This window comes from Ursus americanus, chromosome 8 (genome assembly GCF_024610735.1).
Source record: "Ursus americanus isolate L20-20 chromosome 8, mUrsAme1.1.p, whole genome shotgun sequence".
Classification (NCBI taxonomy): domain Eukaryota; kingdom Metazoa; phylum Chordata; class Mammalia; order Carnivora; family Ursidae; genus Ursus; species Ursus americanus.
Window position 1 is genome coordinate 27,410,841 of NC_142134.1, and position 15,636 is coordinate 27,426,476.

The 15,636-nt window shown below is 34.0% G+C and overlaps 1 protein-coding gene across 5 annotated transcripts in view; it reads left to right on the top strand.

The window, feature by feature from the left end:
- Positions 1–15,636, top strand: part of ANKRD17 (ankyrin repeat domain 17) — a 156,762-nt gene that overhangs the window by 61,925 nt on the left and 79,201 nt on the right. For all 5 annotated transcript variants that reach the window (XM_045789416.2, XM_045789427.2, XM_045789446.2 and 2 more), the window contains exon 2: positions 13,067–13,220. In XM_045789416.2, coding sequence (XP_045645372.1) covers positions 13,067–13,220 — 154 coding nt within the window. The remainder of the gene's footprint in view (positions 1–13,066; positions 13,221–15,636) is intronic.

Consider the following 15,636-nt stretch of genomic DNA (forward strand, 5'->3'; position numbering starts at 1 on the left):
GTCATATAGCATTGGTTAGGTTTCCAAATCTGTTCACTACTAACTCTGATTTGAGCATCTTTCCTGATGGCATCCTTCTCATTTTTTAAACTTTTACATTTATATGTGGCTTAGATTTCTGGTAGAGCATATTATCTGAAACAAAAGTTTCCTTCTTGACTTAAGTATTTTCATGGTAATAAATATTATGTTTTATTATGTGTTCTTGTTGAGATGATACATATTCTTTTTACTTCTAAATTTTAATGTAGTGAATTATATTAATACATCTGCCTACTACCGGTTATGATGTTTTTCATTTTTAACATTTATTCAGCAAGCATTTATTTGGATATTGCATTGTGCCAGGAACTTTGCCACACACTGGTGATAGTGGTAAATCTGAATGTTTCCTGTCTTTAATTGGAGAAGAGAGATAATAAACAGATACCCAAGAACAAGATAATTTTAGGCAGCTGTGATGGTACTGTGGAGGAAATAAAGTTAGTGGTGTGGTAGAGAGATGAGTAGAGTACTTTCTTTGGTAGTACAGTCTGAGAAGGTAAAATATAAATTAAGACCAGAAGAATGAAAGCTTTAGGAAAAGCATTCTAGGCAAGGGAAAATCACTATTTCTGTATATACAGATAATTATATTTCTTAGTACTTTTTTTATCCCTTTTCTTGTATGTGTTGTATGATACTTTTTACACAATTTCTGAATTTAATTTTTTAATGATGTGTGTTTCATTAAGTTTTTATTTTGTTTAGTTATTTTGCTATTCCTGTTCAGGTTTGCTACTAGGGTTATTTATGCTTATGAGCTAGGGAATTTTCCCGTCTGTTTTCTGGGCTTTGTAAATATAATAATGCTCTGTTCCTTCCAAAGGATAGATCTATGACTAACCCTAAGATTTCTTCTGTTGATGTATTCTGTTATGTTTCTACCTTTTCTTGAAAACCATCCATTTTGTTTAGACTTTCCTATTTCTTGATTTATAGTGTGGCTTAGTTTTCTGATTTTAATAACTCCTTATGTTTTTTTTCTCTCTCATTTTCTGGAATCAGACTTGCCAAAGGCTTGTTTGTCTCTTTCATGCTAGACCTACCCAAGAAGCAGTTACTGGTTTTATTAATTACTTCTGTATCTCTTTTCAATTTCTTCATTTCTGTTATTATTACAAATTATATTGATACATTTTGACTTGGATTTCATTTTTTAAGATTTTTATTTTATGTATTTTAAATCTAAGACTCTACATTTTTCTTTAAGGACAGCTGTGGCCAAATCCTGTAGGAAGTAATATGCTTACTAATTTTAATTTTATTTTCTCTGTATTCTGAGAGTTAATTAGTAAGCTTTTTTCTTTTCTTTTTAAATTTCTAAGTGTAGAGTATTCTTTTATTGTTTAATTTTAGTTTCTCTTAGCTTTATGGACCAAGAATGTAACCTGTATTTATTTATTTTTTTAATCTTTTGAGATTTTCCTTTGTTTAAGGTATGGTCAGGCTTTTGTTTGCTATGAAAGACTGTGCTAAATCCTATTTCCCTATGAAAGTATAGTATAGTTCATACGGAATCTATTTCTGAATCATCCATATCCTTGCATAATCTGCTTGCTGTCATTTTCTGACATAAGTATGTAAAAAGTTTCCTGCTAAGTTGTGTGAATTTTCCAGTTGCTTTTATTTCGAGTATATTTACTTGATATATTTCAATGTTATATTGTTAGGTACATAAAAATTTGGCTATTACACACTCTGGTGTATTAAATCTATTATGATTATAAAATATCCTTTTTCTACGTAATGCTTTTTGCCTTGAGTTCTTTGATATTAATTGCACCCTTGTCTGGGTTTGCTTTTTCATGCTTCTGTTTTTAGCCTTATGACTAAAAATTTTAGCTCTCTTATGATAGCATATAGTTGAGGGTTTTTTTTTCTTTTTTTTAAATCTTAATCTGTGTGCCATTTTTTCAAATAAGAGATGTTTTCTCACTTGCTTTTATACTAACTTGATTTTTTGGTCTTTGGTCTTTCTCCTCACATTGAAGGTTATCGTGAAGAGGTCTTTTCCTGTTACCACTGCCCCCTTCTCCCCCCACCCTGCCTGCCGCCCCTTGTGTTTAGCTGAATTTATTGAGTTCTTCTTTTTTTGTTTACTACCCACTTTGAAAACTACTTGACGTGATAAAGATAGCTTGTATTATACTAGTTTATTTTCCAGATGCTTAGTGTTATGATTCCCAACGCTGTCCTTTTCTTGGATTCATTTTTGTTGTTGAAGGCATATGTTCTCTAAATTCAGAAATATTTGTGGTTTTAAAATTTTTAATTTGCTTACATATCTAAGAAAGTATATTAATCTACAGTTTAGAATTTTACTTTCAAAATAATAGTACATTAGAACTTCCAGCTGCAGAGTTGTCTTCTAGCATCTTGGGTTGTATTTGGGAACCTGATATCAACCTGATTTTTAATTCTCTTATTAACCACTACCCTTACAAACTTTCTACACTTTATATCCTTGGAATGCTCAAATTCTACCAGGTTATTACTGTGTGTGTCTGTATCTGAGAATGAGTGTGTATATCTGCATATGCATTTTAAAGCCGTCTCGTAAGAATCATTTTATTCTGAGGCAGTTTTTATGACAATTGACGAGTAATGATAAATACCAGAGACAGGTTAAATTTATAATTAAATTGCACCGTACTATTGATATCTAGAGTTGGGGTAGATTTTTAAAAATCTGTAGCCTTAATTCTGTTACAGAAAAACCACTTACAAACTCTAGATTTGAAAATTCCATACAATTTTACTTACTTTAAACACTCATAATTGGTTCACTTTATAAGGTTTACAATTAATGTTAAAAATTTCATGTTGAATTATAATTTCATACTGAGTTGCTGTAGGCAGATAAGTACTTTGAAGCTTAAGAAAAGAATTCATGCTTTGTATTAGCTCTGTGAGAACAGTGCCATGTTAACCATTTTATCACAGTTTTTAGCACATTCCTAGATCTTAACTAAAATTTATTAGATGGGTAGATGGGTATGAATGAAAGAATGTAGGAATAAATCAATGTTTTCTTAATGAATAGATTTTTTGAAAGCTATATTTACTTTTAGTCAGGTTCGCTTTAGTTTTATTTACTGGAATCTCAGGATACTGACACCATAATGAGTCATACTATTAATTGATACTCTTTTAAAGGACTTTAAGTGGTTTTTATTTTATGCTATTTTATTTCAGCATATACATAGATCAGTGTTCAGTGACTGTACTGAAGGTTTTATCTTTAATGGTACAGAAAAACTACATCCAAATATATTAATTTAAGAATTACATTATTTTAACTGAAGTTTACCCTTTTTAAGACTTCAAAAAATACAGATCAAGGAAATTTTTATTAGGTTTTGGGGTCAGGTACAAAAGAGAAGAAACTATTGTTTCTTTGAATTAGGTTTACATTGCCTGTTCTGCATATCACTAAGTGACAACACTTGAGTTACTATGTAATTCAGTCCATAATGATGACCTCAAGTCAAGTTGTTCTCATGAATCTTTATTTTTGGCAGGTGAAATGGTATCAGGTATGATCTGTGTTCTTAAAACCAACTCTCTGTCATTGAAATGATGAAATTGGTCATAAAAATCAAACACTGACATTTACTGAAAGTAAAAATCATACACAATGTAAAAAGCTCATCATAAACTTTGTTTTGGAGGGATTTTTCTGCATTGACTTGATTAAGAGTGCTTCAGATTTTAAGTATGGTGAGTTTTGGATTGAAGATACTGTGTTTTCCTGGAGCAAGTGTGAGAATTCTTTGTTATTACAAAAAATGTTTGTAATATAATCAAGATCTAGATTATCTTTCTTGGAATGTAGATTGTCAACTTGAATTTTGGATTACCAGCTTTAAATCGAATGAAAATGGACAGGGTAGTTTCCAGAACAGAAGCAGTAATTGGTGGATAGGGATGGGATGGGAGGATGGGGAGTATTAAAGGTCAAGAAGTCCAAATTCTGGAGTTGCTAGCATTCTCATTTTTTAAGGTATGTTTATCCTCAGAGACTGACTTTTTCCTATCCCCATCTCACATAATCTTTCATTTGATATATTGAAGTAAGTTATAAGTACATTTCTTTGTCTCTGTTGTCACATCTATACAAAACCATCTTTCACATGCTCTCTAATTGTCTTTTTGAAAATTGATTATTTGGGGTGCTTGGGTGGCACTCTCAGTTAAGCGTCCCACTCTTGGTTTCAGCTCAGGTCTCGATCTTGGGGTTGTGAGATCAACAACTCCCCCCCTGGACTCTACCATGCACAGCATGGATTCTGCTTAGAATCTCCCTCCCTTCCTCTACCCCTTCCCCTCCCACCCCCGTTCTCTCTCCCTCTCTATCAAATAAAAAAATCTTTTTAAAAAAATCTTTTAAAAAAAATTGATTATCTTAATACTTAAATCCTTCAATAACCTACCATATAAATTCTTTTTTTTTTTTAAAGATTTTATTCATTTATTTGACAGAGAGAGACCGTGAGAGAGGGAACACAAGCAAGGGGAGTGTGAGAGGGAGAAGCAGGCTTCCTCCCTAGCAGGGAGCCCGATGCCGGCTCGATCCCAGGACCCTGGGATCATGACCTGAGCCGAAGGCAGATGCTTAATGACTGAGCCACCCAGGTGCCCCTACCATATAAATTCTGAACTGGGTACAGTATTGAAAGGCCCCATCTTCCTTAAGCACTATTCTTTTTACCATTCTCATTCAGAATTGTTTTTTCCTTTCTCTGTACAATCACTTTATCAGTGTCTACTTAGTACTGTTTTTCAATCTTCTTTGGTGTAGTTAGTTCCTTGCACATAGAGTTGCCTTTCCATATTGTATATTTGTAGAAGGCATTGATTATAATAAAATCATTTTTGTATTTCCTTTCTCCTTTGGCTGCCCTACTGCTTTTTGCACATTGTATGTAATTGATGCAGAATATTTGTTAAATTGAATGGAGCTTGTATATATGATGTCTGGTTAATCAGAATATACTATATCCTTTGAAATAAATGCCAGTTTATTACAAGATGGACTGCTCTTCTCTACTATAACAGTGATAATTTATCTGTTTTGACAGGAAGTTAGTTTGAAATGGAATCCTAATGTTCGCAGTTAGTCTAGATGGCCCTACATTTCCAAATTTTTATATGACTTTTGTGTTTTACTATAGAAGGACTGGGAGTACCATTAATGGCATAAACAATTCCTTCAGTCCTGACCTTTGTTAAAAGACCTTGGTTTTCATTGTTGAGTGTTAGTGTTAAGTTTATTTTGGGGAGAAAGTAAAAAAGAATTTTAATTACCTTGTTAATCTAAATAAATAGTATTACTGTTAAATAATAATTTTTTAAAACAAAAGCAACCTCTGCAGTAAGACATCGTCTTTAATCTTTCAAGACCAAAAAGATTTAACTTGCACAAAAGCATAGAGACAAGTATTATAAAGAAAGCCACTATAAATCTTCTCAGATTCAACATTATCAAGAATTTGCCATACAACTTTGTTTTCCCGAAATATTTTATGGCAATTTTCTTTTTTTAGAATTTTTTTTTTTTTTAAAGATTTTATTTATTTATTCGACAGAGATAGAGACAGCCAGCGAGAGAGGGAACACAAGCAGGGGGAGTGGGAGAGGAAGAAGCAGGCTCATAGCGGAAGAGCCTGATGTGGGGCTCGATCCCATAACGCTGGGATCACGCCCTGAGCCGAAGGCAGACGCTTAACCGCTGTGCCACCCAGGCGCCCCTTATGGCAATTTTCTTTTTTTTTTTTTTTTTTTTTTTTATTTCCATATTTTGGTATCCTAAAGATTTTATTTTATTTATTTATTTTTTTTAATAATGATTTTTTATTATATTATGTTAGTCACCATACAGTACACCCCCGGTTTTCGATGTAAGGCTCGATGATTCATTAGTTGTGTATAACACCCAGTGCACCATGCAATATGTGCCCTCCTTACTACCCATCACCGGTCTATCCCATTCCCCCACCCCCCTCCCCTCTGTAGCCCTCAGTTTGTTTCTCATAGTCCATAGTCTCTCATGTTTCATTCCCCCTTCTGATTACCCCCCCTTTCTTTATCCCTTTCTTCCCCTACTGATCATTCTAGTTCTTATGTTCCATAGATGAGAGAAATCATATGATAGTTGTCTTTCTCTGCTTGACTTATTTCACTAAGCATTATCTCCTCCAGTGCCGTCCATGTTGTAGCAAATGTTGAGAACTCATTCTTTCTGATTGCTGAGTAATATTCCCTTGTATATATGGACCACAACTTCTTAATCCAGTCATCTGTTGCAGGGCATCTCGGCTCCTTCCACGATTTAGCTATTGTGGACATTGCTGCTATGAACATTGGGGTGCATGTGGCCCTTCTCTTCACTACGTCTGTATCTTTGGGGTAAACACCCAGTAGTGTAATGGCTGGATCATAGGGTAGCTCAATTTTTAACTTTTTAAGGGACCTCCACACGGTTTTCCAGAGTGGCTGTACCAACTTGCATTCCCACCAACAATGTAGGAGGGATCCCCTTTCTCCACATCCTCTCCAACATTTGTTGTTTCTTGCCTTGTCTATTTTTGCCATTCTAACTGGTGTAAGGTGGTATCTCAGTGTGGTTTTGATTTGAATTTCCTTGATGGCTAATGATTTTGAACATTTTTTCATGTGTCTGTTAGCCATTTGTATGTCTTCATTGGAAAAGTGTCTGTTCATATCTTCTGCCCATTTTTTAATTTGTTTATTTCTTTCTCGTGTATTGAGTTTGAGAAGTTCTTTGTAGATCTTGGATACCAGTCCTTTATCTGTAGTGTCATTTGCAAATATATTCTCCCATTCCGTGGGCTGCCTCTTAGTTTTTCTGACTGTTTCCTTGGATGTGCAGAAACTTTTAATCTTGATGAAGTCCCGTAAATTCATTTTATCTTTTGTTTCTCTTGCCTTTGGGGATGTGTCATGAAAAAGGTTGCTTTGGCCGATGTCGTAGAGGTTGCTGCCTATGTTCTCCTCTAGAATTTTGATGGATTCCTGTCTCACATCGAGGTCTTTCATCCATTTGGAGTTTATTTTTGTGTATGGTGTGAGATAGTGGTCAAGTTTCATTCTTTTGCATGTAGCTGTCCAATTTTCCCAGCACCATTTATTGAAGAGACTGTCTTTTTCCCACCGGATGTTTTTTCCTGCTTTATCAAATATTAGTTGCCCAAAGAGCTGAGGGTCCATTTCTGGGCTCTCTATTCTGTTCCATTGGTCTATGTGTCTGTTTTTGTGCCAGTACCATGCTGTCTTTGTGATCACAGCTTTGTAGTACAGCTCGAAATCCGGCATTGTGATGCCCCCAGCTTTGTTTTTCCTTTTCAACAGTTCCTTGGAGATTCGGGGTCTTTTCTGGTTCCATACAAATTTAAGGACTATTTGTTCCAGTTCTTTGAAAAACGTTCTCGGTATTTTGATCGGGATAGCATTGAAAGTGTAGATTGCTCTGGGTAGCATGGACATTTTAACTATGTTAATTCTTCCGATCCATGAGCATGGAATATCTTTCCATCTTTTTATGTCTTCCTCAATGTCTTTTAAGAGTGATTTATAGTTTCTAGAATAAAGGTCCTTTACGTCTCTGGTTAAGTTAATTCCAAGGTAACGTATGGTTTTTGGTGCTATTGTAAATGGGATGGATTCCCTGATTTCTCTTTCTTCGTTCTCGTTATTGGTGTACAGAAATGCAACTGATTTCTGAGCATTGATTTTGTATCCCGCCACGTTACTGAATTGCTCTATAACTTCTAATAGTTTGGGAGTGGCTTCTTTTGGGTTTTCCATATAGAGTATCATGTCGTCTGCGAAGAGAGACATTTTGACTTCTTCTTTGACTTATGGCAATTTTCTAACTCTATTTTTATATATGGCAGTATGCATCTCCAAAAGACAAGAGTGTTTTCTTACCTATCCAGAATAATTCCTTTATACTGTCTAATACCCAGTGCATATTCAGATTTCTTCACTTGGCTTGAAAATTTCATATAAGGTCTATATTACTTTGCTAGTTATGTCTTTGGTGTCTGTTTAATTTAGAGCTTTTCTTCCCTTTCACTTTCTCTCTTTTTTAAAAAACACGTTCCACATTTCAGTTGTGTCTGTTTTTTCCTAGTTAACTTTGTGGTTCTCAACTTATCACCCCCCAGGGTCTTCTTGTTTGTTTGTTTCTGTTTTTCCTCTAAGAGTACGTTTGGCAATATGTGGAGGTTTTTTGGTATCACAACCTGTGGTAGAGTTGCTACTGGCATCTAGTGGGTGGAGGCCAGTGATGCTGCTAAACATTCTGAAATACATAGAGCAGCCCCTGACAACAAAGAAATTATCCAGCCCAAAATGTCAATAGTGCCAAGATTGAGAAACTGATTTAACTTGTTCCTAATATTTGCCTTATTAATTTTTGTAAACTGGAAATTATTTCTAAGGGCTCTTTTAGATTATTGTTTATTTTCAGAGGGGTAAGAATACTTCTTAGGTGGTACTGTGTATTTTATGTTGCATAAATCAGAGGCATATAATGTTTATTTATCTTACTTTTAGTAATTAGACAGTAGGTTCAAGCTTTGTCCCTAAATATAGAATTTGAAGTCATCTTTTCTAGAGCAGAGTGAAAAAACCTCGTTTTACTCCAGGATGGAATTTTCTAGTGAAAGAATATTGAACTAGTTAATTGGGTAACTGGTCTCTTGGTACTAGATATTTAGAAGCTTGCTATTTAAATAACGGTCCTGTGCTTCTGTTTTCTCATGTGTAACAGTGAATTGAACCTGGTGAATTCTAAGGTCCTTTCATTTTGGTGGTTCTTTATATTAGACAAGAATTTGATGTGCAAGCACCATTTCATAAGATATCCATCTAGTGAAAACAATACATCCGAAATAACTTAAATATAACTTGCGCTTTGAATTATTGATAACTTTGATAGGTTATTTCCCTTAGGGAATAAATTTAATAAGGACATACCTTTCCTTCTGTGTCTCTTCTCTTCATGGAAATGGTTTTTACATTTTATGAAAATGTTTCAAAATATTTACGTGAATTTCTTATTCAGAGCATTTTTAATGTTCTAGAATTTGGCTGTGGTTCAACATGAATCTTTTTTTCAGTAGAAATGTAATAAAAATGAGTATGGTGTCAACGGGAAAACACATTTTAGTATTTAATCTGAACTATCTTAGCTCAGTACATGGTAGAGCAGGATATGCTCATAACTTAGTTGACCTATAAATAAAGGATTACTTATTTTTATATTTTTATGACTGCATGTCGTATGTCAGTCTGTCTTCAGTTGTTCTGTGATATAGTGCAAGAATCTTTCCAGTTGGGGAAAGAGGAATTAGTGTTAAAGGAGGAAGTTCTACTTCCTCTTCTAAATTCCTACAGTTTTTTCCCCTTCCCATTACCTTCTACACTTTTTACCCTGTAATAGTGTTCATTTATGCACATACTTTGGCTCTCTCATTAAAGAAGTAAGTTCCTAGATAGTGCATCTCCTGTATCTCCTCTACTAGTAAACTGTAGTATCTCTTGAACAAAGACTGTTTGCCAATAATGGGCATTTTGCCCTACCTGCTACTTAATGTTGCCCTACCTGTTACTTAACATATGATTTTTCAATAATCTGTAAGATACACCTTTAAATTTATTTTTGTAACTACCTCTCCCTTCCCCAAATACACTATAGCCTTACAGCCTTTTAGAATCTGAAAGGGAAGAATCCCCAGACCATCTTTTATTTACTCAAAGTCCCTGTTTCCATGGAGTTTAGAAAGGCAATAAATATAATAAATCCTGTGTAATGAATTTATGAAAAAAATTATGTAAAATAGGGATCTAGAGATGGTTAAGAGACTTGCTTAGGTCTCATAGGTGGCATCTGAACCAATAATGGTACCTAGGTCTTTACATCCTAACAGTATTCTTGAAATTAATTTCTTCTTCATTAGTATTAAACTGGGGGTGGGGGAGATAGAAATCCATTCCCATTCTTTTCTTTCACCCTAATACTTTTAAAAAAAAATTTCATAGTCATTTGAATTTACCGTTCTTAACTTACCAAGTTTTTCACAAAGTAAGAACAGTGGACTTAAAAATCAATATGACTTTTGTGAAGAAGTTTGAAATCAATAAGAAAACATATTTCTGTAATAATATCCCTCATGAAGAGATTGAGATGCATTTTTCTTAATAAATTTTTACCAAGCTCAGTTAGGACACAGTGTGGCATAGGGGACTTTATGTCAGAATTACTTTTAATTGAAATTTAATATCTCCTATGATCAAACGTCTTTCTGACCTTTTCTACAGTAAATACTCTGTTCTAGCATATAGAAATTTTATAGCTTGTCTGCCAGTGCCGCATTCCTTCTTCTCCTATTGTCTGTATAAATTAGTTAATTTGGTCAAAATCTTTTCATATTTATCTTACTGTATGCAGTGTCTCCTTTGATTTAAATACCTCTGATCTACACTTTCGACTTGGTACTTAACCAAGCATGCCCTGCTCTTTGAAATATTTTGTTTTCTAAAACTCTAGTCTGAAATATTAATTTTTCATTTGTTTATTTTACCTATGTTCATTTTTCCGTGTTTATTTCCTTTGTTTTTTTTCTTTTGTCTTCTCCCATTGGATTGGAAAATTGTAGATATTTTCACAGAGAAAATTTCGCTGGGAAGCAACTTTTTCTTTAAAAAGACTCATCTTCTGGACCTTCACTGAAGATAAGAAGACATAGTTTTTATTATACTATAATTTTGAATCACACCTTGTTATGGCCAATTCATGTCCCATAAGGCTACTTATTTTTTTTTAAAGATTTATGTATTTCTTTTAGAGTGAAAGAGAGAACATGTGAGCAGGGGGAGGGACAGAGGGAGAGAAAATCAGACTCTCTGATGAACTGACTGAGCCCTGGGCAGGGGCGGGAGGGGGTGGGGGGTGCTCAATCTTTGGAACCTGAGATTATGACCTGAGCAGAAACCTAGAGCCCAAGGCTCAACTGACTGAGCCACCCAGCCCCTCCCCACTTTTTAAAGATATGTTTATTCCCAAAGTCTACTTTATAAAGTATAACACTTATGCTACTACCTTAAAAGATAACTTAAAACTAAAAAGAGTATATTCTTGTTTTTTTTCCCCCTAACTCACTGTCATTTTAACAGGGAGTTGTTGTTATTGATGGGTTGAAGTTAATATACTGCAAAATTTTGTGAAAATTTTCAAATATCTACAGAGATTATTTTCAGAGTATCCAGTGTCTATTTGTATTTGAAATATTAGAAATCTGAAATCATGTTAAACTGTGTTAGTCTAAAGGAAATTTGGAGAGAAACATACCGTTTCCTCCCAGATTTAACATTCAGTATTAAATATGTGTTGGTTAAATATAATAGTTGTTCCTGGTTACTAGATAGGTGACTTTCAAAGATGAAATGACTCAGAGTTTCTCATGTTATAATAGTTAAGATTTTATTCCTTAAGATTTCTTTCATATTTCTTAAATTTAGATACTAGGTACGAGCATAATTGTGTTCTAGGTTAATAATTACCTTTATATTTTAGTTATTAGTGTTAGAAGTACCTTAGATTTGTGAAGTAAATTTCATGTAAAATAGTGACCGTTTTATATAATAATTATCAACTTTCTGTCAGCAAACAGGAAAGAATAAGTAGCACTATAATAAGCGATATCACAACAAAACTTTTCCCCATGTCTTCGGTGTTTGCTATGTTCTAATTCTTCAAATATTTTTTAATTGAATCTGGTATATTTTACTATATTACTCGTTCTCAATGAATGGTCCACAGGTCCCTCATGGTACCAGAGACCATTTCAGGATATCCAAGAGGTCAAAACTCTTTTCACCACACTACTGAGATGTTATTTGCCTCTTTTACTATGTTAACATTTGCACTAATGATGCAAAAACAATGGTAGGTGAAACTGCTGGCTCCTCAATTAAGGCCATGGCACCAAATTGTACTAGTGTTGTTGTATTCTTCAATTCTATGTACTCAGTTAAAAAAAATAAAAGCCAGTTTTACCTTAGGAATAATCTTGATAAAGCAATAAATATTAATTTTATGAAATCTGCACTTTTGAATACATGTCCTTTTAATATTACTGTGTGTGACAAAATGGGAAGTACATATAAAACACTTCTGTGGTTATTTTTGTGTTTTTGGGTTTTTTTTTTGAGATGCAAGGTACATTAGCCATTCCTTTTTTTTTTTTTCCCATGAAATGCCATTGTTAATAGAAAATATAATTGACAGACCCACTACACTTACCAAACTCGGGAATTTGGCAAATGTTCTTATTAGAAATGATTGAAAATGAGCTTGTCACTTTAAGGAAGGCGATTGGCAATATTTGTCGCCAGTGATAAAATTAAGCTTTCAAGCACAAATTAGAATTTTAAATTGTATTTGCCTAGGCTTTACAGTACTTTAAAACTTTTCTGATGAAGTCGGTGGTGATATTAACAAATGTGATTTTTTGATATTGTAGTTTGATTTCTGAATATGGTAAATATTAATAAATTTAACCCTTATCTGAAGGTCTTGGGTGGGCAGTACTTTATGAGTATATAAAAGGGTCCTGAGAGCAAAACATTTAAGAACAACTGATTTAGGTCCTCTACTAAAGTCAGAGGTTTCACAGTCTAATCATTAACCTCATAGCTCCTCCATCTTACCCTTCCCACCAAATTAAAATAGAAAAGAATACATAATTTCAGTTAAAAAAAATAAGACTACGCTGCATATGAATAGCACATTCTTAAATTCTTCTGCAAATGTGATTTTCTCCTTTAAACAGTGGGCTTATGTGTCACTTTGAATTTATTTAGAATTGCATTATATTTATCATGATATTTACATTAAAATATTTTTTCTCTCCTCTTCCTTTTTATTTCTCTTACTACTTTCCCTTTCTCCTTTCATTCCTCCCTTCCTTCCTTTTTTTTTGTATTTGTTTTCTAGGTGGAATCTTTCATTTTGGATCAGGATGATTTGGAAAATCCAATGCTGGAAACGGCTTCCAAGTTGCTCTTGTCAGGTACTGCTGATGGTGCAGACCTCAGGACAGTAGATCCAGAAACACAAGCTAGACTGGAAGCTTTATTAGAAGCTGCAGGTAAGTCTACAGACCTTACATAAGTAATTAGACTATTGATTAGACATGTATCTATCTATCTCTATATATATATGTATATATTACATGTATAAATTATTACATAATATATATATATTACATGTATACATGTAATTAGACATAGATGTATGTATCTAATTTTCAAAGTTACATATTAATCTAATAAAAACTACTAATATTAGGAGCACCTGGCTCTCTCGGTTGTTAGAGCATGCCAGTTTCGATCTCCGGGTCATAAGTTCCAGCCCCACGTTGGGTGTAGAGTTTACTAAAATAACAAAAAACGACTATGATTATAAATGTAAGGTCTTGGACATTTAGTGTAGTATTATTCATAAAGGTTAAGGAATTGCTTTCTAGAGAATTACATGTTTCATTAAAGCATATTTTCATTACTCAAGTGAAATCCACATGTTGCTGTCAACCTTGAAGAGAGATTTCTCATATAGTCAGTTTTCTTTATTCCCACATTCCATATTTGTGAAATTGCCTACTTGATAACATGTATTTGTACCCTAAAATTGGTACTCTTAGCACTTTCTCAGTCTTTCATAGAAATGGACGTAATAGTGAAAAGTTTGAGTTGTTCTACACACATATTCCCTGATGAGATGAAGTAAGGTGACTCTCTTTGTTTCAGCTCTCGTACTGTAAGCAAGTGTCCTTTCACAGTCTACTTAGAGCCATGTTTTTCACATTGTTATGCCTTTTGTTGGCGATTTCATTGTTTGTAAAGGTCCCCAAGTATAATGCAAAAGTACTATCTAGTGTTCCTAAATGTGAGAAGGTAGTGATGTGCCTAATGGAGAAAGTACATGTGTTAGATAAGCTTCTTCGGCATGTGTTATAGTGCTGTTAACCCTGAGTTCAATGTTAATAAATCAACTATATATTAAATAAGGTCATCTTTAAACAAAAACATACACAAGACATTATTTGGTTAATGCAAATGCTGTGTGACCAGAGGCTCACAGAAACCTAGACTTGGGTTTTTCCTAGGAGCAATGGTTCAGTAGTCATTAATTCAGTGTTCCCAGTGACTTTACAGAACTACCATGAATCATAAGAATTGACTGTGTATAATTTCCCCTCTTTTTCGTGATAGACTATCTCTTGAAACCTTGTAAAGTGAATCATTGTATTTTTGTAAGATGGATCATGTCTCCGTAAGAACAGTGTTCTAATTAGAGATTATATACGTATATGTAATAGGCCGAAAGTATAAGGGAATAGTAACTCTAAATCTTTGTGATCATTTTAAATAGCCATATATTTTCTTAACTTTTCTAAAGTGGACATAAATATATTGTAAACATTAATTGATCATTTTTTTAGCACCTTGATTTGCTATATAGTGTACGTACAATGCATGTAAACTGTTGCTTTATTATAGCATAAAACCAACCTACTATTTGGTAATCTTTTCAATAAATATCTTGTAACACAGCATCTAAATATTTGAAGGACTCATGGTTAAATTTGATTTCCTTCCTGAGTAAAATTCTAGAATGGATTATTAAAGGGATCTTATCCAGGTACAAATAAAAACATTATAGGACACATGCAGGGTCCCATCCTTGAGTATAAAAAACTATTTATTCAGAAGAGTAGATATAGGGGCACCTTGGTGGCTCAGTCAGTTGACCTTTGGCTCAGGTCATGATCTGGGGGTCCTGGGATCGAGCCCCATGTCGGGTTCCCTGCTCAGGGGAGAACCTGCTTCTCCCTCTTCTCCCAGCTTGTGTCCTCTCTTGCTATCTCTGTCTCTCTCCCTCAAATATATAAAATATTTAAAAAAAAAAAAAGTAGATACAGAATTTAGCATTTGTCCGAATTTGGTGTGCTTATAGAAGTTTACTTGAGAGAAATGAGGATTGTGAAATTATTTGAAAATGTGTTGTAAGAGAAGAGAGTGTGTCTCCTGAAGATGAGAAAATTCAGGTTGAATATAAGAGGGATATTTGTTTTTGTGCCCCCAAGAGGCAGAACCAGGTTGAAAAGTGCTACAGGAAAGTAGACTTCAGCTGAGAGGAGTTACCTTTGGAGGTAGAGTTTCTTTTCATAGGATGCTGATACTGCCCATTTTCTCATTTCTATATTTACTCCCCCCCCTTTTTTTTTCTGTTTTCTCTACAGTAGCCAACAAGCTAACCTCCCTCCACCCTCCCTTCCTTCCTCATCTTCTTTCTCACTTCTCTCCTTTCTCTATTATTTCCTTTTTTTAAATGAAAAATGTTAACATACAAGTCCAGAGGGACTACCCATCATCCAGCTTTAACAGCCATCAGTGTATGGACAATCTTGTTTCATCTTTACTTATTATCACCCTGCTGATAACCCCACCCCCAAGTTAATTTAAAGCAAACTAAGCATTATATAATTTCATATATAAATACTT